The sequence below is a fragment of the Moschus berezovskii genome, chromosome 24 (genome assembly GCF_049115385.1).
Source record: "Moschus berezovskii isolate FMDL1 chromosome 24, NW_MosBer_1.0, whole genome shotgun sequence".
NCBI lineage: Eukaryota > Metazoa > Chordata > Mammalia > Artiodactyla > Moschidae > Moschus > Moschus berezovskii.
The window spans coordinates 25429486-25454836 of NC_142483.1; the positions used below are offsets into that span (position 1 = coordinate 25429486).

The 25351-nt window shown below is 41.0% G+C and overlaps 1 protein-coding gene across 4 annotated transcripts in view; it reads left to right on the plus strand.

The window, feature by feature from the left end:
• The window catches only part of SLC25A26 (solute carrier family 25 member 26), a 164980-nt gene that overhangs the window by 17721 nt on the left and 121908 nt on the right, over window positions 1–25351 (plus strand). For 3 of the 4 annotated variants that reach the window (XM_088831619.1, XM_055414282.2, XM_088831621.1), the window contains 2 exons: window positions 13843–13947; window positions 15209–15256. The exons of the other annotated variant lie outside the window; for it this stretch is intronic. In XM_088831619.1, the coding sequence (XP_088687745.1) occupies window positions 13843–13947; window positions 15209–15256 (153 nt within the window). The remainder of the gene's footprint in view (window positions 1–13842; window positions 13948–15208; window positions 15257–25351) is intronic. 4 annotated transcript variants of the gene reach the window in all.

Below are 25351 nucleotides of genomic sequence, written 5' to 3' on the forward strand. Positions count from 1 at the left end.
CCACATTAGCAGGCAGATTCTTTACCACTGAGCCACCAGGAAGTCCCGTAATTCCTTCTTAAGAATGTGAAACGATAAGAATTATAGAGCCGTTGTCTCCAGATTTATAAGAAAGAACCTTTCCTCATTTGGACTTTTTAATTTCCTTTTATCTCAGCTGCTTTTGTTCAGCTCCTCTTAGTTTCCTCCACCACTTTTGTTATCCTGACCTTGCAGTGTGAATTTAGACCTTAAGAAGGCCTTAATGTGTTTTTGGCAGTGAGAATAATATACTTCCTTTAGAGGCTTGCAGTGAAGACATGTAGATGGACATGGAAGCGTGGATGTACAGTAAAGAGGTCCAGGTACTTTAGGGGAAGTGAATTCGAGTGGATGGATGGGTGTTGAGTCAGGAAAGGCCTCAGAGAATAGCTCATCCTTGAGCTGATTTTAGAGGATGATGGTGAGTTGGGTTGGTACAGGGAAGGCTCTTGAACTCAGGCAAATCCCTTGCTAGATGATGCTTTCAAGTTCCACATGGCTCACAGATGTGACTACACCATCCTGGAGGGCCCTGCCTGCTATGCTGAGGAGTTACTGAGCAGAGCACCTCAGGGTTGGCGGTTTAAGAGCAACCTCCGGCAGCAGTGTGGAAGTGGGCATGGTGTGTGAATGGCGGCGAGGAGACTTCTGCAAATCTCAAGGAGCGAGAGATGGTCAGAGTCCCTGTTGAGGCAGGGCGTGGGATGCAGAGGGAGAAGGTGAGTTCATGAGAACCCAGGTGGGGGTTCGTCTTTGGAAAGCCTTTCCTGCAGCATTCCTTCAGTGCGTTTTCTTGTGGGTGCCTTTGTTAGCTTGTTGTGGCTGTGTTGTGTGTGTGCTTGAGCTTGTCTCAGAGTCCCTTGAGCTCTGCTCAGTAGCACATCCTAGCTCTTCAGCTGTCCCAGCCCCCTGAGCCTGAGCTGAGCGTGGAAAGGGGAGGAAGAGGAAGGAGAGAGAGAGAGAGGGCAGGGCCTGGCATAACCCCCATGTGGCGATGATCCTGCTGGTAGTTATTCATTTAAAGAATCTGGGATGTGCTGAGAGTTTGTTCCTGGTGGCTCTGCTTAAGGAGCTGCTTACACACCATTCCACCGCTTTCTTTATGGCTTCTTTCTCCAACAAATTTCAGACTTTCTGTTGTATGGACTTTTTTCTCCCTAATGTGATAGGCAGCATTCATTCAAGTGGTGTTGACTCATGACCTTGGCCAGCGTGTTTTACTGATTATCTTATGTAGTTTGTGTGGGGCGGTGGGGGAGCTCTGTGTTGGCTTTTCATTTAAGAGCAGTGTCAGTTTATGCTGCACAAATTACAGCTTTATAGAAATGATGAGTATGATTTTCGTATAGGATAATGAAGTTGAAGAATCTGACTTAAACTGCAGAATTTACAGATAATTGAAGATATCTGAGTGCCTTTTATTTATCTAGTACTGTGATTGGTGCTAAGAAGCATAGAATAAGAAATTATGACCCCTGTCCTTGAGGGATATATAAAGAAATTGGATACACTTACTAAGTAGGTAGAGAATATTTTGAGGGCCTCTGTAAGGAGGCAGAGTATGGATCATGAGCTGTCAAGTTACACAGATCAGGGTTGGAATTGTCTCTTATCTATGTATTTGCTCTGTGTCTGCAGGTCATTTACGGGGCTTCCCCAGTGGCTCAGCAGTGAAGAATTCGCCTGCAGTGCAGGAGACACGGGTTTGATTCCTGGGTTGGAATATCCTCTGGAGGAGGGCATGGCAACCCGCTCCAGTATTCTTGACTGGAGAATCCAATGGACAGAGGAGCCTGGTGGGCTGCAGTCCATGGGTTCTCAAAGAGTGACTGAAGCTACTGAGCTCGCATGCACGCAGGCCATTTACACAACTTTACCGAGCTGTTGTTTTCCTTATCTAGAAGAATTGGGTTAACGCTACCCCACTCACAGTTCTTGTAAAGCTTAAGTGATACAACACTTCTGAAGTGCTCAGCATAGTGAAATGTTTATTAAAAATTGGTTCTGGTCCCATGTCATGCATATTGCTTTTTGGAACACATTCTTAGACTTTTATAGATTTGTGAGGGCTGTCAGTTCCAGAAAACAAAGAAATTGAAATTCAAAGACATATAGTGATGCACTCAAGGTTTCCCAGCTGCTGTGGAAAATAAAACACCATTGCTAAGTGAATAGTTAGACAAATATTAGGCCTTCAAATTCTACTTTTTATATCTTTTAAAAGTGGCAGAACTGGTGCAGAACTGAAGACGGATGCCGTTCTACTTGGGTAATGTTAAGAACTTGAACCATTTGGGGTTTACTTCTGAGTTCTGTGAGATTCTGTGAACAACTTCTAGATACAGGGCCTAAAAGATATAATTATTTTTGTTGAGAGGACTCTTAACTTTTTGTGTAGAGTCTGGATTATCAAGTTTGTTAGTTTTGTCAGGGAAAAGAAGACATATACTTAAAAAAAAAATCTCTTTTTATGCTCGTTGGCTCTTTGTATATGTGTAGAGAGGCTTATAAGGAAGAAAGGCATAGTGAACTTACACCTTAGTATCAGTGGATATAATTTAAACCCTAAGGGAGATATTCGGCTTCCCTGTGGCTCAGACAGTAAAGAATCTGCCTGCAGTGCAGGAAACCTGGGTTCAGTCCCTGCATTGGGAAGATCTGAAGGAGGGCATGGCAACACACTCCAGTATTCTTGCCTGGCGAATTCCATGGACAGAGGAGCCTGGCTGGACAGTTCATGGGGGTCACAAAAGAGTCAGACATGACTGAGGGACTTAAGCACAAGAAAGGTATAGTATAGTATAGTAGTATAGTATAGTAGTGTAGTATAGTATCGTATCAATTGCTTTTTGCATTTTATCAACAACTGCGATTCCATTTATAACCAGGAGATGGCAGAATTGACAAGCAGATGAGCTGTTGGAGGGGTTTTGAATTTAAATGGTGGTGTTGGTATTCTTAATTTGAAAACTTGTTTCCTAGAAAGAATATTGAGAATGTGGAATAAAATACAAGTAAATAAGCCGTGCTTTAAAATTTTTTTTTGGCGTGCCCTGAATTCTCATTTTCTGTGTGTCTCTTTGTTTCTCTCTCATTAACTTGCCACTTGGAGTTTACTATGCAAAATCTAAAGCAGATTTTTTTGTTGTTGTTCAGTCACTAAGTCGTGTCTGACTCTTTGTGACCCCATGGACTGCAGCACGCTAGACTTCTCTGTCCTTCACTATCTCCTGGAGTTTGCTCAAATTCAAGTCCATTGAGCCGATGATGCCATCCAACCATCTTATCCTCTGTTTACCCTTTCTCCTTCTGCTCTGTATCTTTCCCAGCATCAGAGTCTCTTTCAGTGAGTCGGCTTTCTGCATCAGGTGGCCAAAGTATTGGAGCTTTAGCATCAGTCCTTCCAGTGAATAGTCACAGTTGATTTCCTTTAGGATTGACTTGTTTGATCTCCCTGCTGAGGAACTCTCAAGAGTCTTCTGCAGAGGGTGAGGGTGGGATGATTTGGGAGAATGGCATTGAAACATGTATATTATCATATGTGAAATGAACCACCAGTCCAGGTTCGATGCATGATACAGGATGCTTGAGGCTGGTGCACGGGGATGACCCAGAGGGAGGATAAGGGGAGGAGGGAGGCAGGAGGGGTGTTCAAGAAGGGGAACACATGTACACCCGGGGCGGATTCATGTCAGTGTATGGCAAAACCAACCAATATAATATTGTAAAGTAATTAGCCTCCAATAAAAAAAAAAAGAGTCTTCTCCAGCACCACAGTTCGAAAGCAGCTTTACTTCGATTGGCTCAGTTTTTATGTTTCTGTTGAACTAATTATGGCATTGCTGGTTTAAACATGAAGAATTAGCTGATAATTAAACCTGGAACCTTTAAGTTCATTAGCTGCATGTAAATATACATATTTAATGAAAAATCTGGATCAGTCTTTCAAAGCAAAACTAAACAAATGGGACCTATCAAAAGCTTTTGCACAGCAAAGTGAAAGTGTGTGTTGCTCAGTCTTGTCCAACTCTTTTTGACCCCATGGGCTGTAGCCCGCCTGGCTTCTCTGTCCATGGAATTCTCCAGGCAAGAATACTGGAGTAGATTGCATTTTCTTTCTCCAGGGGATCTTCTCGACCCAGGGATCGAACCCAGCTCTCTTGCATTGCAGGCGGATTCTTCACCGTTTGAACCACCAGAGGAAATCATAAACAAAACAAAGTTTTCTGTGGACTTGGAGGAAGTATTTTCAAACAGTGTGACTGACAAGAGCTTAATTTCTAAAATACACAAACAGTTCATACAGCTCAGTAACCAAACAACAACAAAAAAGACAATCAGAAAATGGACAGAACTAAGTAGACATTTCTCCAAAGATGACATCTAAGTGACCAGTAGGCACATGAAAAGATGCTCGACATTTTTAATTATTAGAGAAATGCAAATCAAAACATCAGTGAGGTATTACCTCACACTGGTCAGAATGACTATCATCAAAAAGTCTACAAATAGTAAATGCTGGAAAGGGGTGGAGAGAAGGGAACCCTATTGCACTGTTGGTAGGAATGTAAATTGGTGCACCCATTATGGGAAAAGAGTAAGGCAGTTTCTTAGAAAAATGAAATCAGAGTTGCCATATGATTCAGCAATCTCACTGTTGGGCATGTATCTGGGGCAAACTATAATTAAAAAAGATACATAAACCCCAGTGTTCATAGCATCACTGTAGTAGCCAGGATGTAGAATCAACCTAAATGTCCATGTCCATCAACAGATGAATGAATGAAGATGTAGCGTATATATATATGTACTGCTGCCAAGTCACTTCAGTCGTGTCCGACTCTGTGTGACCCCATAGACGGAAGCCCACCAGGCTGCCCTGTCCCTGGGATTCTCCAGGCAAGAACACTGGAGTGGGTTGCCATTTCCTTCTCCATATATATGTACATGTATGTATTATGTGTAATGCCATAAAGAACTGTGGTGCTGGGGAAGACTCCGGGGAAAGATTGAGGGCAGAAGGAGAAGAGGGCGTCAGGGGACGAGATGGCTGGATGGCATCTCTGATGCAGTGAACATGAACTTGGCAAACTCCGGGAGATGAGGAGGGACAGGGAGGCCTGGTGTGCTGCAGTCCATGGGGTCACAAAGAGTTGGACATGACTGGGCAATTGAACAACACACACAGTGGAATATTACTTAGCCATTAAAATAATGCCGTTTGCAGCCAAATGGTGGACCTAGAGAATATCATACTAAGTAAAGTCAGAGAAAAATAACATGATTCCACTTATGTGTATAATTTAAATAATACAAATGAAGTTATTTACAAAACAGAAACAGACTCAGACAACAAACTTAGAGTTACCAAAGGGGAAAGGGTGAAGAGAAAACTTAGGAGCTGGGGGTTAGCAGATAGAAACAGCTATATATAAAATAAACAACAAAGACCTGTTGTATAGCACAGGGACCAATACGCAGTGTCTTATAATAAACTGTGATGGAAAAGAATCTGATAAAGGGTATATATATATAAAACTGAATCACTTTGCTGTATCCGAAAGTAATACAATATTGTAAGTCAATTATACTTCAGTGAAAAAATTCTGGAGATGATCATCAAAAGATTTGGGTTTTACCCTTGCTTTCTAGGGCAAGTAGTTCCCTGACCTTCATTAACTTCTGTCTCAGATTGATTTATGTGTTAAATACTGACATAAGTAGCTTCTAATATGAAATTAACATTTTTAGGCTGTTTATTAAGTTTTCCTATGGAAAAGTCTTAAGTCAGGTATTTTTTGTGGGTGTCAACTGTGTTGAAATAGTTGGGTAAAAGATAGTGTTAATACAAATTACTGTGGATGATACCCAGCAAGATTGAAGAGGGTTTCAAGAGTGAGAGGGTGGAGGTGAGACTGTTAATGGCTGGCAAGTGATGTGTGGAGGTGTGGGGCTTGCGTAGGGCAGTGAAAGAACCAGGGTGTTTCAGCAGCTGCTTTCTCTCTGCCTTCACTCATTTTACCTAGTATCAGACTGAAGTCAACTGTGATTTTCTTTCCTTTTGTACACTTACTCTTAGGACTTGTAGTTTTACATCTTGGTGTTCCATGAATACTGAAAGATATTCTGCTTCCCATTTCAAAAATAAAAACATATCAGAAGAGTTTTTATTTATGTCAAAGAAAGAAAAGTCTTGGTAGCAACTTTGATGTTGTAATCATTCTCAATCTGAAGTTCATCAGAGTTTTGGTGTATTAAATTCACCTGAGGTCAGTATTGCATTTGCACATTGATAAAAAAAAAAAGAGAGAGACATGTATTTTCTTTACGAAAAGCCTTATTTGTCTTATCTTTTGATAGAGCTTTAACATATACAACATTTTGGGCTTTAATGAAAATGTCACCCTCCCTGTGTCATGGATTCACACTGAACCCCAGGCGTCTGAGGAAAGGATGCTCTGAAGAATGGATATGCCCCAAGACCCTCAGACGACATTGCCTTTATTTCCTTTCGTGCAGCCATGAGACTGTAACATGTTTTTGTTCCTGTGCAGTGAAATACTCTTTTGTGGCTCAGATTCAAGTCCAAGAAAGATCAGAGTTAATGGAAAACCAAATGGAAGGCAAGGGAGCTGCTGAAGGAAATAGAAGCATTACTTTTTGGCCTCTTAGGCCAAAATTGACACGCTAGGGAAGTCAGGAAGCCATGCTGGGTGCTTTGTACCTCTTCTGTTAGTTAGATTGTTTTTCATCTGAGAACCTTTACAAAATTTCTCTTCTGCTGCTGTATTTTTAAGAAATAAAAATACAACATAAGAACATGGAGGGTTATGAAGCATGAAGTTCCATAAATATTTATGCTGAGGCACAAAAGTGGACAATTCCTATTTTCTTGACATATTGGGGTCGTATTTCACTCTTGACCTCTTGAGTTGAAAAATACAAGGAGTTAGTGTACCCTTTTCTTTCTTTTCTCTTTCTTATTTATTTTTCATTTCTATAATGAGTTTTAGATGCTGGGAACTGCCCTGTAAGGTTCATGTAAGTTTCAGTGGACTTTATTTTCTATCCTGGCTTATAAATATGGCTTTAGAAGTTTGCACTCTCACCAAAAATAACATGTTATATCCAGTTTTAGTTCGTTGTAAGCTATTTAATGTGTGTGTGTTAAAATTGAAACTGTTGTTTTTTTCAGGGCTAATAAGTAGGATTGTTTCTAAAAGTGTATTTTAAGTAGTCCTTTGATTTTATTTTGTCCCTCACTTAAAATCTTTGGTTCAAAACAAATGTTTTTGCCCTTTGAAATTATGTTAAAGAAACTTACGAAGTAATCATACATGTTCATTGTAGATAATTTAGAAAATGCAAGTGGGCAGAAAAGGCGAAAAATCGCCTGTAATCCCACTCTGTTTTTCTATTCTTTTTGTAACTATTGATACATATAAAAATAGTCTATTCAGTTCAAATGAAAAAAACGTATTTAGAAAATTCTGAAGTATTGGTAATGTTTTTCTGTGGAAATGATTAATTTTTGGCATTTCCCCTCTTCTTGGGTAGTTTTATTTACTTTCTACATAATACCAAAAAATGGTAGATGCAGTTTTGTCGATTAAACCTAAAATCAATTTGGAAAAAAATAAACTAGAGCATTTCATGTCCCCTGCCTCACCCCTGTTGATTCCAGTTGATTAGTAAAATTAATGCATGTTTTTGCCCTCAGATAATTTATGTTTAGTATGAGAGAAAGCAGTATATTTTCAAAAACTATATGGCATAAGTGAAAAATTTTCAGTTGAAATCTTTTTTTGGGGGTATGAGAATAGTCAGGAAATAGTTTATTTGGAGAATAAAGAGAATCTTTTGAGCTTAAAAAAGAAAAAGTATGATGGGCAAAAATTAAAAATTATAGAAATCAAAACCTAAAAGGGTATGATGAAGATTTCTGCTGCTGCTGCTAAGTTGCTTCAGTCGTGTCCGACTCTGTGCGACCCCATAGACGGCAGCCGACCAGGCTCCACCGTCCCTGGGATTCTCCAGGCAAGAACACTGGAGTGGGTTGCCATTTCCTTCTCCAGTGTGTGAAAGTGAAAAATGAAAGTGAAGTCGCTCAGTCGTGTCCGACTAGTAGTGACCCCATGGACTGCAGCCTACCAGGCTCCTCTGTCCATGCCATTTTCTAGGCAAGAGTACTGGAGTGGCTTGCCATTGCCTTCTCCGGAAGATTTCTAGTACAAGTCAAATAAGAAAAGCTAGATCCCGGAAGGTGATGGGAATGCTTGAGAGTTCACTGACACAGCTGGGACCGCCAGCTTGGTCTGAAGCCCCTCACCCAGATCACTGCTTATCCCCTCCTGGAGCCAAGTCCTGAGTGAACAGCCCGGTTTGGATGCAGAATGGCACCCTGTGCTGAGGGCAGTGCAACGAAAGGGATGCTGTGGGGTGCAGGCATGTGCGTGGGCTCCTGGCTCTACCTTTTTCATAGTCTCAGGGGTTTTCACATGTCATCCCATTTCTTTCCTAAATTGTCAATCTCTGCCTTGCTGTTACAACTTTCCCTCATCCTACCTACAGATATTTTTACCATCCTAAACTATCTCTCTTAATGTCTCCCCCAGCTTTCTTTAGGAGTTGTCCACACTTGCCCATCTCTCTCTCTGAATCACTTGTGAAATCACTGTAATTCAGTGTAAATTCACTCTCCTGGCGCAGCCCTCCACTGAAACCATTCTTGGGACCTTCCCTAATCCTAATGTGTGCATTGGTTGAGACTCGTGACCCATTATTCTGGAAATCTCCCTCTGAGACTTCTGGTCCCCTTGACTGTCAGCTGTTGAGTAGCTTTCTTGGTTGCTTGCAGTTGAAATTGATCTATCGTGTGAGAAAAAAGGTTGGTGGTTGGAAAGTTGGCAGACATTGCTGCTTTCTCTTTCTCCCTTGATTTGCTTTGGGTGGCAATGTCCCTAACTTTTCTTGATCTATATATTCTCAGCCTTCCTAAAAGGGGGTGGCCATGTCACACAATGGGGCATCTGAAAAAAAAGAAGAGACCTTTTCTTCTTGCCTGGAATCTCGTTGTGTGACCGGGTTATGCTGGAGGATATTCGAGTCACATTACTCATGAGGCAGCAAGCCTGTGGATAAAAGGCCAATACGCCAGCGCTGGCAGAGAAGAAAGAGAAAGAGCATGGATTCTAGCTCACTTTGTAGAGGTTCTGCACTAAATGTTGACCAAAATGCTTGTTAGGTGACAACTTAATGTTGTTTATTGCCCAAGGCACTAGTTGGTGTTTTGCTGCTTTATCCAAAAGAGATTCTGTAATTGACTTAGAACATTGATGGCTCTTAGAATAGATGGCACACTGGAGAATGAGGGAAATGAATGGGAAGGGAAGCCGTGGCAAGGACCACAGTCAGGTCTGTACCTTAGGGTCAGTGCAGTGAGGATGCTGTCCCCGGCACTGCCCGCTGACTGCCCCTGGACCTTGGATGTTGCTCTCCTGGTAGCCCCAGAACAGTACAGTCCAGCAGAAAGATCCTATAGGACAGTGGTGTAATTTTACATTTTCTAGTAACCACATTAGAAAAGTGAAAAACAGAAAGCTAGCTGGATGATTTTAATACATGCTCTCAGTCCACACGTATCCCGAGTATTAACCTTTCAACATGTAATCAGTATAAAAGAGTTATTAGTGGGATATTTTACGTTATTTTTTGACACTAACGTCAACATGTTTTGTGTTTACAGCGCCTTTCAGTTGCGTTTGCACCTTGGCCAGTGCTCTGTGGACTCATGTGGCTAGTGGCTCGGATTGGCCCGTGTCACTCAGGATGCAGACCCTTGGGTGGGAGTAACTGACAGGCTTAAGTTGGTGACATGGCCAGGGAGAAGAGTGACTGACACCTTTTGTTTTCTTCAACAGGGTTGAAAACTGGGCAGCCACAGAAGACCAGTGTTCACTGCAGCAGCTTTTTCCTTCTCATATGTCTGTTCAAGTCTTTTTGTCTGCTTTTTAAGAATGGGTGTTCCTCGGGAATTCCTTTCTTGACCTTTTGACCTTCCCGTTTTGCCTTTTACTTAGGTAATTTAATTCACTCTCTTGGTTCTAGCTACCACTTAATGCTGATGATTTCTATGTCTGTATCTCTAGCCCTGTTACTTTCTAGCTTTCAGTTCAGTTCAGTTCAGTTCATTTCAGTCGCTCAATCGTGTCCGACTCTCTGCGACCCCATGAATCACAGCACGCCAGGGCTCCCTGTCCATCACCAAATCCCGGAGTTCATTCAAACTCATGTCCATCAAGTCGGTGATGCCATCCAGCCATCTCATTCTCTGTTGTCCCCTTCTCCTCCTGCCCCCAATCCCTCCCAGCATCAGAGTCTTTTCCAGTGAGTCAGCTCGTCGCATGAGGTGGCCAAAGTATTGGAGTTTCAGCTTTTGCATCAGTCCTTCCTAATTTCTTGACCAGATAGAGCCCTGTACATGTGCCACAGACTTCTCAACATGTCGCAGTCTGAACTCTAAACCTGTTTTCCTCCTCTGACCCCTGGTCTCATTTAACCACACCACTATATTAACCTCTTATCAGTCACCAGGTCCTTCCATTTAACTCCTGACTCAAAGTTCCTTCTTCTCTGAACCGTATTCACGTCCTGGTATCGTCTTCAGAACTGTTGGAGCATCTTTAGAGCTCGTCTTTTGCTTTGTCTTTCCTCTTTGCCTTTTACCATTCTGTCTCATCTTCCAAGTATTCTCCTACTGGCTGCAGCCAGAGTTATGTCCCTAAAGCACACACAGGTTATCATTCTTCTGCCTAAACTTTGTGTGTGTATTTTATGTATTTTTTAAAATTGAAGCATAGTTGATGTAAAGTATTGTGTAAGTTACAGGTGTACAATATGGTAGTTTACAACTTTTAGAGATTATGCTCCACTTATAATTATTGTAAATCATTGGCTATGTTCCCTGTTTTGGACAGTTTATCCTGGTCACTTATTTTTTCCTTGTCCCTTGTTTTATATCTGGTAGTTTGTGCCTCTTAATCCCCTGCTGCTGTGACTCCCCTCCCCAACTTCCTCTCTCCATTAGTAACTACTGAGTTATTCTGTATCTGGGAGTCTGCTTCCTTTTGTTACAGTCACTGGTTCATTGTATTTGGTTTTTTTAGATTCCACCTGTAAGTGATATCATAGTGTATTTGTCTTTGTTTCACTTCACTCAGCGTAATGCCCTCCAAGTCCATCTATGTTGCTGCTGCAGATCCTCTGCCTAAACATTTCCAGTGTTTGCACTGTCTGTGCATTGAAGTCCAACCTCTTTATGTGGCACACAGGGCCTCCTTGCTCGGCCGTCTGTTCAGTCTTACTCCCCATTACTTCTGACCTTAAACTTGAAGTTTTGGTGGTATGGAATGGGTTGGGTGAGTACACACTGTGGAATGCTGATGACTCTGTTACCCCTGAACACCCTGCTTTCATACTTGTGTGCTTTTCTGTTTCCACTCCCCATCATGCCCTTTTTACCTTTCTTCACCAGCTAATTCTTGCTCATTTGGAAGGTTCTCTGAAGGCATAATATCTGACAGTTTTCATTTTCCCTCAGTCTGGAAGTTGGACTAAATACCCCTCCTTTCCATTTGCTATAATACTTGGCTCTGCCTCTTTGAAGTTTGATTCTGTTTCTTGCCATGTGTTGTTGAAACTGTTTGTTATGTGACTGTGGGTGCTTTGAGGTCAGGGCAGCTTCTTAGTCTTCTTTACCAGGCAGTTTCTTGTGTCGTATCTGGCTCCATCTGTTTTTATTGAACTTTATCAGGTAAATGTGAAAGGAGGCTGTGGGTGGAAAGATAAACTGGCCCGAATTGCAAATAGCTTTGCAGACAAAAAGCATTCAAGTGATCGTGAATGAAGAAATACAAGGTAGATTATATTGTTTTGTAAGTCTTGTCAGTTTGGGGAGAAAAATGACGTGGGGTCGTTAATCCTTTGTTATCCTTGTTACAGCAGTTGGAGTGCATCCACATAAAGTACTGTTACTTCTGAGCTACATTTCAGAGGTGATAGGCCATGTTAGCTGACTCTATGAGATCTAGAATCACATCACATACCATCTCTGTTCCTTGTGTCCTGGGGTTGCTGAGGCCTACATCTGTTCTGTGTGTGCTTTGCTTTTGTTAAGCTGAATACAAAGGAAGGATTTGCTAGTGTTTATGCCTAGAGTGGGGGTTGGCAAACCATTGCATGTTTTTATAAATAAAGTTTTATTGGAACACAGTCATACCATTCACTTATGGATTGCTGTCTTTGGCTGCTTTTGTGTTCCCATAGCATAGTTCAGCTGTAGTGACAGAGATCGTGTGGCTTGCAAAGTATAAAATATTTACTGTTTGATTGTTTATATAAAAAGTTTGCTGATTTGTACCTTTGTTGTTGCTGTTCTTTAGTCACCAAGTCATGTTCAACTCTTTGCTACCCCATGGACTGTAGCCCATCAGACTTCTCTGTCAGTGGGATTTCCCAGGCACGAAGAGTGTGGATTGGGTTGTCATTTTCTTCTCCAGTGGATCTTCCTGACCCAGGGATTGAACCCAAGTCTCCTGCATTGGCAGGCAGATTCTTCACTGCTGAACCACCGGGGAAGCCCAGTTTGTACCTTAATGTTAAGAGCTACTTAATATTAGAATGACAAAGCCTTATATAATACCCAAATTGGGTAGTAATTTCAGATTAGGAATTAGGAGACTGCAGATTGAAAATGGCAAGTATCCTATTTGGTGGTAAGGTTTTCTTAAATTTCCTGTTTTTGTTTCCATTTTGCTGCATGTGTTATTGAGGAAAGATTGTCCACATTTTTTATTGTGCCTCATGTATATGAAATGCATATTCTAAAATTTTAAAATTAATCTCCAACCATATGCAAAATACTGAACACCAGAGTCAGGTGTGTGAATTCCAAGTTGGAGAAAAAATTTGTATCCTTGGCAGACTGCTTGGTCTGTGGAGGCTTAAATATAGGACTTCCATTAAGCAGTTTAAAATACCAGTTTATATGTCTCCCTCCCTGTTCCCTGCTGACTTCTGTCCTCCAGCGGGCAGAGTCCCTTCTGATAAGACCAGTTCTTTATTGTTAACTGTTTCTCTAAAGATAAGTGGGCTACTGAAAGCAGAGTCCTGGAAGTGTGAGATTGCGGTGCTGTGTAACTGATGCTGGCATGTCCCCAAGGGTGATGTTACAGTTATTTGTTGACTGGTCTAGTCAACAAATGGTGTGGACCAGGCAGGACCTAAGTCTACTCAAATGCTGGAGCAGGGCCCAAGAGAGCTGTTGAGTGGTGGGGAGGTCAGGGGTGCTGGAACTGTGAACAGGTTGAGGCTGGGAATGTAGTGGAATGGAAGATTGGGGTAATCAGCTGATTTTTCAGTCTTGCCTCTGTCATTGTGTATTACTCCTGTAAAGCTAAGGCACTTTTGATTCATTCATCAAGCAGACATGTTTGAAATGGCTGTCATGTGAATGTCAGAGGCCCTGCTAGGTGCTGGGAGTTCAGAATGAGTACGTGAGCTCCTTCCCATGGAGGGGTATATAGACAGGTGTGCTTGGAGCAATGAGGCAGGAGGTGGGAGGTTCCCCACAGAACAATGCATGTCCATTAATGCCCTGAGTGTTTTAGGTTAAAAAACAAAAACAGAAAACCCTTTTGATGTCTTGCAGTGAGCACTGTACATTATGATTTTCTTTTCTTATTATGCATTTTTTTCTTATTAAATTCCATTTTCATAGCAATTATTTCGTTTTAAGGATATAATTAAATTTATGTATTTTAGGTTGCCTGCCTGATTCGAGTTCCTTCCGAAGTAGTTAAGCAGAGGGCACAAGTATCTGCTTCTTCAGGAACATTTCACATTTTCTCTAACATCTTATGTCAAGAGGTGAGAATATGTGTGTTTTTTATGGCTGCATTGAGTCTTAGTTGTGGCATGAGGGATCTACTTCCCTGACCAGGGGTTGAATCTGGGCCCCCTGCATTGGGAGCACAGTCTTAGGCACTGGGCCACCAGGGAAGTCCTGAGAATATGTTTTTAAGCTCTTGTGTTGAGGATATTTTATTGTAGCTGATAGGAACATTGTGGCCCTCATCCTAGGAACCTTAGAGCTTAAGGCTAAATTTATTGTCCAATTATAGCAACTGTTAATGCTAAGATTATCTTTGCCTTTCCATTGTTTTCAATTTTATTTCTTTTCCAAATTTCTAAACAAATGCACCATTAAGTATGTGCCCTACATTGTAATCGGCCTGTCGTTCTTTTGGAATCAGAAATAGAATAAATAGTGAATATATAAAGTGAATAAAGATGTATTAAAACATCACTACAGAATTTGAGGACCATGGAAGAGACCTGTGGTAATGGACTGATACTAGTGACCCATGTTGTAATATTTATATATACTTGTAATTCGTCTTATACTGGTTCATGTTAAACTGTGGGTCAGAAATCATGCTTGCTGACAATATGGCTGGGGACCATTGAGCTGCTTTTCTTTATAGTTTGTACAGAAGCTCCCCCCCCCGCCATCTTTTTTTTAAATGGAAATCAATCTCATGAAAATTTCAGTGAGTCCAGGTTTTAGGAGAGTTATTTTTAATGATCCCTCTGTCACCTCAATGAGACATTGAGTATTTAATCATGTGAATGAGATCAGTCCAGGGAATGGTCCCTGTTGAATCATGTGGGTAGTTAAATAGATCAAGGCTTGTCCAGAGGTATTTATCACTTTTGAGAGATTATTTATGAATTTATCATGTCTGATGATTGAAAATATGAAATATAAATAGAATTCTGTTTTTATATGAAAGGGTAGCATTCTGTGTGCATTTCCTTTTGAAAATACGTTTATTTAAAGCGTCTGAAGTATTTTTCCCAAGAGACAAAATGTTGAAAACTAGTAAAGCTTAGTTGATTGTAGTCAGCTTTATTATTTTATTACAGATGTTCTCATTTGAAAGGAAGCTAACCTGAACTTTATGTACCTTAGGCTGGTTTAGGACCTTTAACCTCTGGGAGAATTGTGGTCATTCGGAATATTTTAAAACTCAAACTTTAGAAAAGGTTAATATGCTTTATGCAGAATGTTGTTTAGAGGTCTTTGCTATTCTGACTTTCTGAGCTCTTGGCTTTTTATTTGTTTCAGGGCATCCAAGGATTATATCGAGGCTACAAAAGCACTGTTTTAAGAGAGGTAACTAACTTAATTTCTAATATTGAAGTGTAAGAGAATGATACACTTTGTTCAATAAGTTTATTTGGAGAGACTGGTTTAAAAAATTACAAAGGGAAATTATCGATCATTGTGTAGTCTTTTTTTTTGTTTAATTTTTAAAGCACGGGATTAAAAAAACTGTATTTTTATTTTTGACTGGTCTGGCTGTTTGTGTGTGGGCTTTCTCTAGTTGTGACGAGCTGGGGCTAGTTGTGGAGCAGGGGCTTCATGTTGTGGTGGCTTCTGTTGATGAAAGAATGGAGCCCACTAGGGCACACGGGCTCCATAGCATTTGGGCTTCAGTAGTTGCAGCACATGGTCTTAATTGCCCCATGGCGTGTGAAAACTTCCTGGACCAGGGATCAAACCTGTGTTCCCTTCATTGGTGGGTGGATTCTTAACCACTGGACCACAGGGAAGTCCACTTTTATCTTGGTTCTTAAATCTGATGACTGGGTACAATGAGTTGGTCCTGCTGAAAGAGCAACCCCAATGGTCTAAATGACCCATCCTGTAGCTTTGTGTTACCACAGCTGACATAGCAAGAAATAGCTACTAAGGGTAAGATCCAAGTTAATTACTGTAATACACAAAATGAGTGATAAAATGGTCATGAAAGCAGCACTTTGGGAGACAAGTGTCTCAAAAGTCTGTTTTTATATGAAAAATTGTACAGTTAGCTCTTATCTTCCTGATGACAAAATACAATGTATTAGGAAGTTCAGTCTGAACTGGAGTGCTGGCCCGGCCCGAGATTCTCAGTGCTGTGTGCCTTGAAGGAAGCTTTCTAGCTTTGAAATTCTGAGGTTCAATATGTGGTCAGTGTCTTTTTTTCTTTGGTTGAAAAAAGCAAAGTATTTTAGTGTGTATATTACTGCAGAAAACATGTTTTAATTTTTTCTTCAAATAAAAGAGGCAACTTTTTTTTTTGTTGTTGTTGTTTTACTTTTTTTTAGATGACTTTTGTACGATTGAAGGATAATTGCTCTACAATGTTGTGTTGGCCTCTGCCACACAATGCAAATCAGTCATAACTCTCTATACTCCTTCCCAGAAGAGGCTATTTTGAGGTTTAAAAGTTGATTTATATATATATATATAGAAGTCTTTGTTTGATTTGGGACATAAATTGGTTTCTTTCTTTTTAAAATCCTAGACTGGCTTTTTTTTGGTGTGAGATATAATTGACAAATGAAATTGTGAGGCATTTGAAGTATACAGTGTGATGATTTGATATAGGTATACATTGTGAAAAGGATTAGGACATAATTTTCTATTAAAATGCAAAAGAGACTCTGCATACCTCTCCTTGAGTCCTTGTTTTCTGTTTGGATTTCCCTTGGATGCTAAAATGTTCTCATTTATAAAAATGTGTTTAATTTAAATACATATTGTCATAACTAGCAGAAAATTGAAATTCTTTGGAATCTGAATTTTTATCCCCAGGTAGTTTGTTTGTTTCGTCTTACTTGTTTGTTGTTAGTATAGATTACGATCTTCTTTATCAAACACCAGCACTGTTACGTGTTATTTGAAGCTTTGATTTCTCTGAAGTAATAACCTTTAGTGCAGTGGTGGTGTTGATGTATATCTTTGAAAAACTTCTTTTGAAGGCAGACTGAATATTTCAAAATTAAGTTATTTGTGTGAAGATGACTTCTGCCTTTCAAAATAACCATCTTCATTCTGTACTTATTTTCTGACTCACTAAACACTTGTTATTTACTCAGGTTTCAGGAAAAAGAGAGGTGGGCAATAAATCTGTTTTTTATTTTTCTGTGAGATGCTGAATGAATGAATGTATTTATATTCCAGAGAATACTCATTGTGCATACAAACAAATGGGTAAAACATGGTTGCAACTGCATTCTGTTCTTTTAAAAATTTGTTTTGACGTATGTCACACTAGTAATTAATTTCTAGGCTGCAGTTCTTGCTAAAAGTGTGACCCTGCTGAGATGACTTTGTTTACTCAAAATGGCAGTGGTTTGCTGAAAATTTAATTGGGGTCTTCTGCATTATGCATTTTCATAAAAGATCCTTCAGAATTGATTTTAGTTGAGATATTGCTTTTGTGCAGATTCTCAGAGAGAATGAGAGAAGAGTTATTGCCAAATGAAACATAGCTTCTTCTCAAAATGAGAAAAATAAGAAGTGATGTATCTTCTTTAAACAAAATTTTTGCATTATAAATAGTTCCAGTTTTTACATTGTTCTGACATCAGTATAAGATCTTTTCACCAAGAGCTTGTTTGATTGTTTCAATAAGAAAAAACATTGAAGCCTTAGTGAGAATCACGAGGAAATTTACACATTTATTCTGTGTGCGGTTTTTGTTTAAAATAGTTTTATCCCTCGCAGTAGCCCATTAGAATGAAATTGAAGTTTGAATCCATGCCTTACAAGGTAGATTATGTGAGTTCTTTAGATTTTGTGAATTCTGTCACATGGTTTTTTCTATATTTGATGTTTGTGGAGATTGCATGCTTATCCCTTATGTTCTCCTAAATTATTTTAGTTACTGTGAATTTTAGACACAGTCTAAGCAAGGTCAACCGATTATACTCTTTATCTCACCCTTTCAGTATTCATTTTCCTCATGAGCTAGGCCAGATTAAATGTGGCCAAGCATTGTGGGGCAGTGCGGTTATTTCAGTAACATGGAAAGGGGGAGTAAAGTCACAGCAGCCTCTGTAGCCAGGCTGGTTTTAGAGGGTCCATTGACCCAGACATAGCATATTAAAAAGCAGAGGTATTCCTTTGCCAACAAAGGTCCGTCTAGTCAAAGCTATGGTTTTTCCAGTGGTCACGTATGGATGTGCATACATGACTGAACTGAACTAGGCATCAGGGTCTATAGGAGGCACTTCACGTGGATCTCTTCATTTAATTCGCACGATAAATTCAATATAATTAAAACCATCAGTTCACAGTAAAGGAATAAACTCACTCTCAGATACATATTCATATGCCCAGTCTCACTTAAAATTACAGTGAGATCACTTCTTGCCTCTGAGATTGCTAGTACCGTTGGTGAGAAGTGTAACAGTGTCAGCCGCTTCAGTCGTATCTGACTCTTAGACCCCAGGGACTGTAGCCTGCCAGGCTCCTCTGTCCATGGGATTCTCCAGGCAAGAACACTGGAGTGGGTTGCCGTTGCCTTCTCCAGGGGGTCTTCCCAACCCAGGGATCAATCTTTGTCTCCTGCACTGCCGGCTGGTTCTCTACCATCTGAGTCAACAGGGAAGCCCCAGCTGTGGAGTGGCTGCCCCCAACTGGCTTCCCCACAAGAATGTGAATCCTTCAGGGAAGAAGTGTTCTGCGTGGTGCCCAAACAGCAGGCTCCTTTAAAAAGGAGTAGAATGTGTGGAGAAAACCCTTTTGTTGAGTTTCAGTTCAGTTCAGTTCAGTTCAGTCGTTCAGTCGTGTCCGACTCTCCGCGACCCCATGAATCACAGCACGCCAGGCCTCCCTGTCCATCACCAACTCCCGGAGTACACTCAAACTCATGTCCACAGAGTCGGTGATGCCATCCAGCCATCTCATTCTCCGTCGTCCCCTTCTCCTCCCGCCCCCAACCTTTCCCAGCATCAGAGTCTTTTCCAGTGAGTCAACTCGTCGCATGAGGTGGCCAAAGTATTGGAGTTTCAGTTTTATCATCAGTCCCTCCAATGAACATCCAGGATTGATCTCCTTTAGAATGGACTGGTTGGATCTCCTTGCAGTATAAGGGACTCTCAAGAGTCTTCTCCAACACCACAGTTCAAAAGCATCGATTCTTCGGCGATCAGCTTTCTTCATAGTCCAACTCTCACATCCATACATGACCACGGGAAAAACCATTGCCTTGACTAGACGGACCTTGGTTGGCAAAGTAATGTCTCTGCTTTTTAATATACTATCAAGGTTGGTCATAACTTTCCTTCCAAGGAGCAAGCGTCTTTTAATTTCATGGCTGCAATCAGCATCTGCAGTGATTTTGGAGCCCAAAAAAATAAAGTCTGACACTGTTTCCACTGTTTTTCCATCTATTTCCCATGAAGTGATGGGACCAGATGCCATGATCTTTGTTTTCTGAATGTTGAGCTTCAAGCCAACCTTTTCACTCTCCTCTTTCACTTTCCTCAAGAGGCTTTTGAGTTCCTCTTCACTTTCTGCCATAAGGGTAGTGTCATCTGCATATCTGAGGTTATTGATATTTCTCTCAGCAATCTTGATTCCAGCTTGTGCTTCTTCCAGCCCAGGGTTCCTCATGATGTACTCTGCATATAAGTTAAATAAGCAAGGTGACAATATACAACCTTGACGTACACCTTTTCCTATTTGGAACCAGTCTGTTGTTCCATGTCCAGTTCTAACTGTTGCTTCCTGACCTGCATACAGGTTTCTCAAGAGGCAAGTCAGGTGGTCTGGGATTCCCATCTCTTTCAGAATGTTCCACAGTTTATTGTGATCCACACAGTCAAAGGCTTTGGCATAGTCAATGAAGCAGAAATAGATGTTTTTCTGGAACTCTCTTGCTTTCTCCATGATCCAGCGGATGTTGGCAATTTGATCTCTGGTGCCTCTGCCTTTTCTAAAACCTGCTTGAACATCTGGGAGTTCACGGTTTACATATTGCTGAAGCCTGGCTTGGAGAATTTTGAGCATGACTTTACTAGCGTGTGAGATGAGTGCAATTGTGTGGTAGTTTGAGCATTCTTTGGCATTGCCTTTCTTTGGGATTGGAATGAAGACTGAGCTTACCGGAAATGACTTGCCTCTGTTTTGCTGCAGAAATTTCCTTTCTAATTCACATCCAAGGTCGAGAGGCTGCTCTCCATACAACTTCTGGGTCAGTCAGTTCAGTTCATTTCAGTCACTCAGTTGTGTCTGACTCTTTGCGACCCCATGGACTGCAGCACGCCAGGCTTCCCTGTCCATCACCAGCTCCCGGAGTTTACTCAAACTCATGTCCATTGAGTTGGTGATGCCATCCAACCATCTTCTCCTCTGTCGTCCCCTTCTCCTCCTGCCTTCATTGTTTCCCAGCATCAGGGGCTTTTCCCAAGAGTCAGTTCTTTGCATCAGGTGGCCAAAGTATTGGCGTTTCAGCTTCAACGTCAGTCCTTTCAATGAACACCCAGGACTGATTTCCCTTAGGATGGACTGGTTGGATCTCCTTGCAGTCCAAGGGACTCTGAAGAGTCTTCTCCAACACCACAGTTCAAAAGCATCAATTCTTCGGCACTCAGCTTTCTTTATGGTCCAACTCTCACATCCGTACATACTGGAAAAACCAAAGCTTTGACTTGATGGACCTTTGTTGACATGCTTTTTAATGTCTCTGCTTTTTAATATGCTGTCTGGGTTGGTCATAACTTTTCTTCCAAGGAGTAAGCGTCTTTTAATATCATGGCTGCGGTCACCATCTGCAGTGATTTTGGAGCCCCAAAACATAAAGTCTCTCACTGTTTCCATTGTTTCCCCATCTATTTGCCATGAAGTGATGGGACCAGATGCCATGATCTTGGTTTTCTGAATGTTGAGCTTCAAGTTAACTTTTTCACTCTCCTCTTTCACTTTGATCAAGAGGCTCTTTAGTTCTTCTTCGCTTTCTGCCATAAGGGTGGTGTCGTCTGCATATCTGAGGTTATTGATATTTCTTTTGGCAATCTTGATTCCAGCTTGTGCTTCGTCCAGTCCAGCATTTCTCATGATGTACTCTGCATATAAGTTTAATAAGCATGGTGACAGTATACAGCCTTGACATACTCCTTTCCCAGTTTGGAACTAGTCTCTTGTTCCATGTCCAGTTCTAATTGTTGCTTTTTGACCTGCATACAGATTTCTCAGCAGACAGGTCAGGTGGTCTGGTATTCCTACCTCTTGAAGAATTTTCCACAGTTTGTTGTGATCCACACAGTCAAAGGCTTTGAAGCAGATGTTTTTCTGGAACTCTCTTGCTTTTTCAGTGATCCAATGGATCATGGCCCCGTCCATCAGAACTAGGCCGGGTTTTCCCATCAGGAAAGTTTCCATAAGCCTCTTATCCTTCTCCATCAGAGGGCAGAAACCAGAGTCACAGACGACTAACCAATCTGATCACATGGACCACAGCCCTGTCTAACTCAGTGAGACTGTGAGCCAGGCCGTGCAGGGCCACCCAAGACGGACAGGTCATGGTGGAGAGTTCTGACAGAACGTGGTCCACTGGAGAAAGAAATGGAAAACCACTTCAGTGTTCTTGTCTGAGAACTCCACGAACAGTATGAAAAGGCCAAAAGATAGGATACTGAAAGATGATCTCCCCAGGTCGGTAGGTGCCCAGTATGCTACTGGAGATCAGTGGAGAAATTACTCCAGAAAGAAGGAAGAGATGGAGCCAAAGCAAAAGCAACACTCAGTTATGGATGTGACTGGTGATGAAAGTAAAGTCCTGAGGCTTAGGATATATTCAGAATATGTTAACTATGATTAATAGTATTCTTGGTAACTGAAAGGGCTTTTGACAGGAAATGACACCTCAGTGTGGAATGCCACTGTCTCTCACCAGCTGTTTGCCCTTGGCAAGCAACTTAACCTCTCTGAGCTCACGTTTGCCTGTGTGTATTTGGAACCTCATGTTGATTGTTCTTGCTGTAGTCTCATGAAGGAGGTATTAACAGCAGTATGGTCTGCGGAGACCAGAGATGAAGCAAGCTGCCTTTAGGCTGTGAGGTTCTGGAACAGGGATGCAGCCTTGTTCTGTCTGCACGTAAACATGTAAATGCCGTCTCATGATGATGAATAAACGCTAGTTGTGTTTGAACCAGAGGCTCACTAACTGTACTGCTTAAAGAGCTTCTCAGCTCCAATTGGAGAGAGTTTTATCCAAATGTCTTGTAGAATGAAGTTGTTTGTTCAGTTAACAAATTGCAATCTGCAGTTGATTTTGTGTTTGCTGGCTACTTCTGTAGGAAAAACAACATATTGGTTATAATAATGTACAGTTAATGCTGGTTGATGGTTGAGTTGAGCAAAATTACTAATGTAAATGGGTTGGAAAATTTTTCATAGTTATTCTTTTTTAGGTCATGTTGATAATTTACTGGTATTTTTTCTCCAAATAACCTTCCCGACTAAGAGGAAGGCTTTCTTTCAAAGATTGTAATAGTTGAATGATTTCTGTTGAAAAATGTTTTCAAGCAACTGTGGCTAGAATTGTTATTTCCCATTCTTAAGTCTGTGTACTATTTCCTGCCTTCATGATAGCAAGAAGAGAAAGAAAGTATTCTGTGATGAGAACTTTGCTCCTTCCATCAAGGCTTTGTATCTCTCTGTGTGTATGAGAAATTGTTTCCTTGGCTTTATCTCTTCCTTTCTCTTTTGGTTTGCTTCAGTTACGTCTGGCTATGTGTAATTATGCTTGGTCTTCCCAGGCAGTCTGTAAGACCCACAGGAAGATAGCTGTGGGAGTTTTACTTCTTTGTATTATGCGCAGGCTCTGGGGGTAGCACCTGCCACAAAGTCAGTGCTCAGCAATTATTTGTTGCTTTTTTCATTCCTTTAAGTTTGATTGTGTTTTGTTCAGATGTTGTTAGACACCGTGACCATTTCAGAATGCTGGGGGAACTCTAAGGGAACTTGGAATTACGCCGGGTGGGGCCCCAGCCTTTGACATCCCACAGTAGAAGATCTTTGCATTAGAGAGGTGATGAAATACCAAAGAATATATCCTTTTCTAAGATTTCCGTCTTCTTAAACCTTGAAAAAATAGTTTTTATAAAGCTGGTTTCATTAGAGGAGTGATTAATTCCCCCCTTTCCCCTGTATCTTTAGTAATTCACTTTAAAGGGGAAAAAGTGATTGTAAATCTTTCCGAACTTCTTTTTGCCCTGAACTTTTAATGTGAAATTGTTTTTCGGTTAAAATCCAATGCAAACATATTGAACCTTGTTTTAATCCTACAGAATTCATTTTATTAACTATGACCAAATAGAACATCTGTTAAAATTCCATAATGTTAGCTTCATGGGAAAAGAAAAAAAAAAAGTCCGTTTGCTCTTGGAATCTGTCCATTGTTTTATTGTTCAGGCTTTCAGTAAATGTGTAATGAGACATTCTTATTAATGGGAATATTAAACAAATGAAAATGAAATATTGCCTTTAATCACAAGCGGTTTATAAAATGAGTCACCTAATTGCATTTACTTTATTATAACTTTACCGTAGAGATGGTCTATGAGGAATGAATAATACTTCATTCTTTAATCCAGAGAGTAAACTTGTTACTCTTCAAATATGGATTTCAGCCTACAGTTTTTCATCATCTCTTAAATAAACAAACAATTTTAGAAAGAACAATTTTGTAAAATTATCTTAATGTAGAAAGATTACTTTAGCCCCTCAGTGCATATTTTTTCATGTTTTGTTTACATGAAACCAGCTGCTATTTACTTTTCTCATTCTTAGGACAAATTTCATTTGCACTGTACAGTTTTGAAAAGGCTACATATACCATTGTTGCATGGTGGCCGTGTTGTCTAGAAGGGATACCTGTTCATGTCTGTAGAGCTTCCGGAGAAATAAATTAATAGCATGAAGCTTCAGTGGAAATACAAGAAAGGCTGTTGAATAAAGGTGGAGACTCTCGTATTTCTTCTTTTTAAATGTTAGCATCATATACCATAATATTGAAATAGCTGTGTCTAGGTTGTTTGTGCGGAGAAGGCAATGGCAAGCCACTCCAGTACTCTTGCCTAGAAAATCCCATGGATGGAGGAGCCTGGTAGGCTGCAGTCCGTGGGGTCGCTAAGGGTCAGACGTGACTGAGCGACTTCACTTTCACTTTTCACTTTCACACATTGGAGAAGGAAATGGCAACCCACTCCAGTGTTCTTGCCTGGAGAATCCCAGGGACGGGGGAGCCTGGTGGGCTTCCGTCTGTGGGGTCACACAGAGTCCGACACGACTGAAGTGATTTAGCAGCAGCAGCAGGGTGTTTGTGATTTTTCATCTTGTGTGAAATATCCTGTCTCTTCACATTTGTGTGTTAATTTAGATGGCAGATTGATTGTAAAGAACAGAAGATCTGACTGCAGTGGCTGAACTAGAATATGGTTGTCCTTAAAAAAAAAAATTTGTTTTTTTCCTCTTACTCTGTAACAAGAAACCTGGAGATGGTCCCTCTAACGCTGGTGTACTGGTTAAATGATGCACATCTAGGAACCAGGCTCTTTACATTCTGCTTGGGGAACCTTAATACTGTGGCAGAATTACTCATGATTACAAAATGGCTGCTGCACTTTTGGGCTTGTGGCCCTTGTCCAAGCATGGAGTGGGAAGGGCAGGAGGCGTTATCTGTCACTCTGTTTACTTAGAAGACAAAAGGTTTCTTGGGCCGGGTGTCTAAAGCTCTCCTGAGTTGCATGGGCATTGAGATGTTTGCATGCATTGTGGTTTTTCAGTGTGGTAGGTAAAGGCAGGCACAGGGGGTGTTGGGACTACAGATGCTGAGTCACCAGGCTACTGCATCTGCGCTGTTCTCTCTATTCAAGTCTTTGTAGTTCAGACTCACTTTCTTCAGAAAGGAAACAGTCTCATGTACCCGTGACTTCAGCTGGGGATCCTGTTGTTCACATTCAGGTCACTTGTCTGGACTACAGATTTTTGGACATTTAATTCTACTTTGTAAATTTTGATATCTGCTTTTTTTCTTTTTTTTCTGTCACCTTTGTTTTTGTGGGCATAGTGTGGAAGCTCTTCTAAAATCATTTGTCAGTCTGTAATCTTTAATTTGGAGATGGGCTTTACTTCAAAATTACTTATTTTCCTTACATTTTTTATTTTAAAGTTCAGTTCAGTTCAGTTGCTCAGTTGTGTCCGACTCTCCGCGACCCTATGAATCACAGCACGCCAGGCCTCTCTGTCCATCACCAACTCCTGGAGTTCACTCAAACTCATGTCCACAGAGTCGGTGATGCCATCCAGCCATCTCATTCTCCGTCGTCCCCTTCTCCTCCCGCCCCCAACCTTTCCCAGCATCAGAGTCTTTTCCAGTGAGTCAACTCGTCGCATGAGGTGGCCAAAGTATGGCAGTTTCAGCTTTAGCAT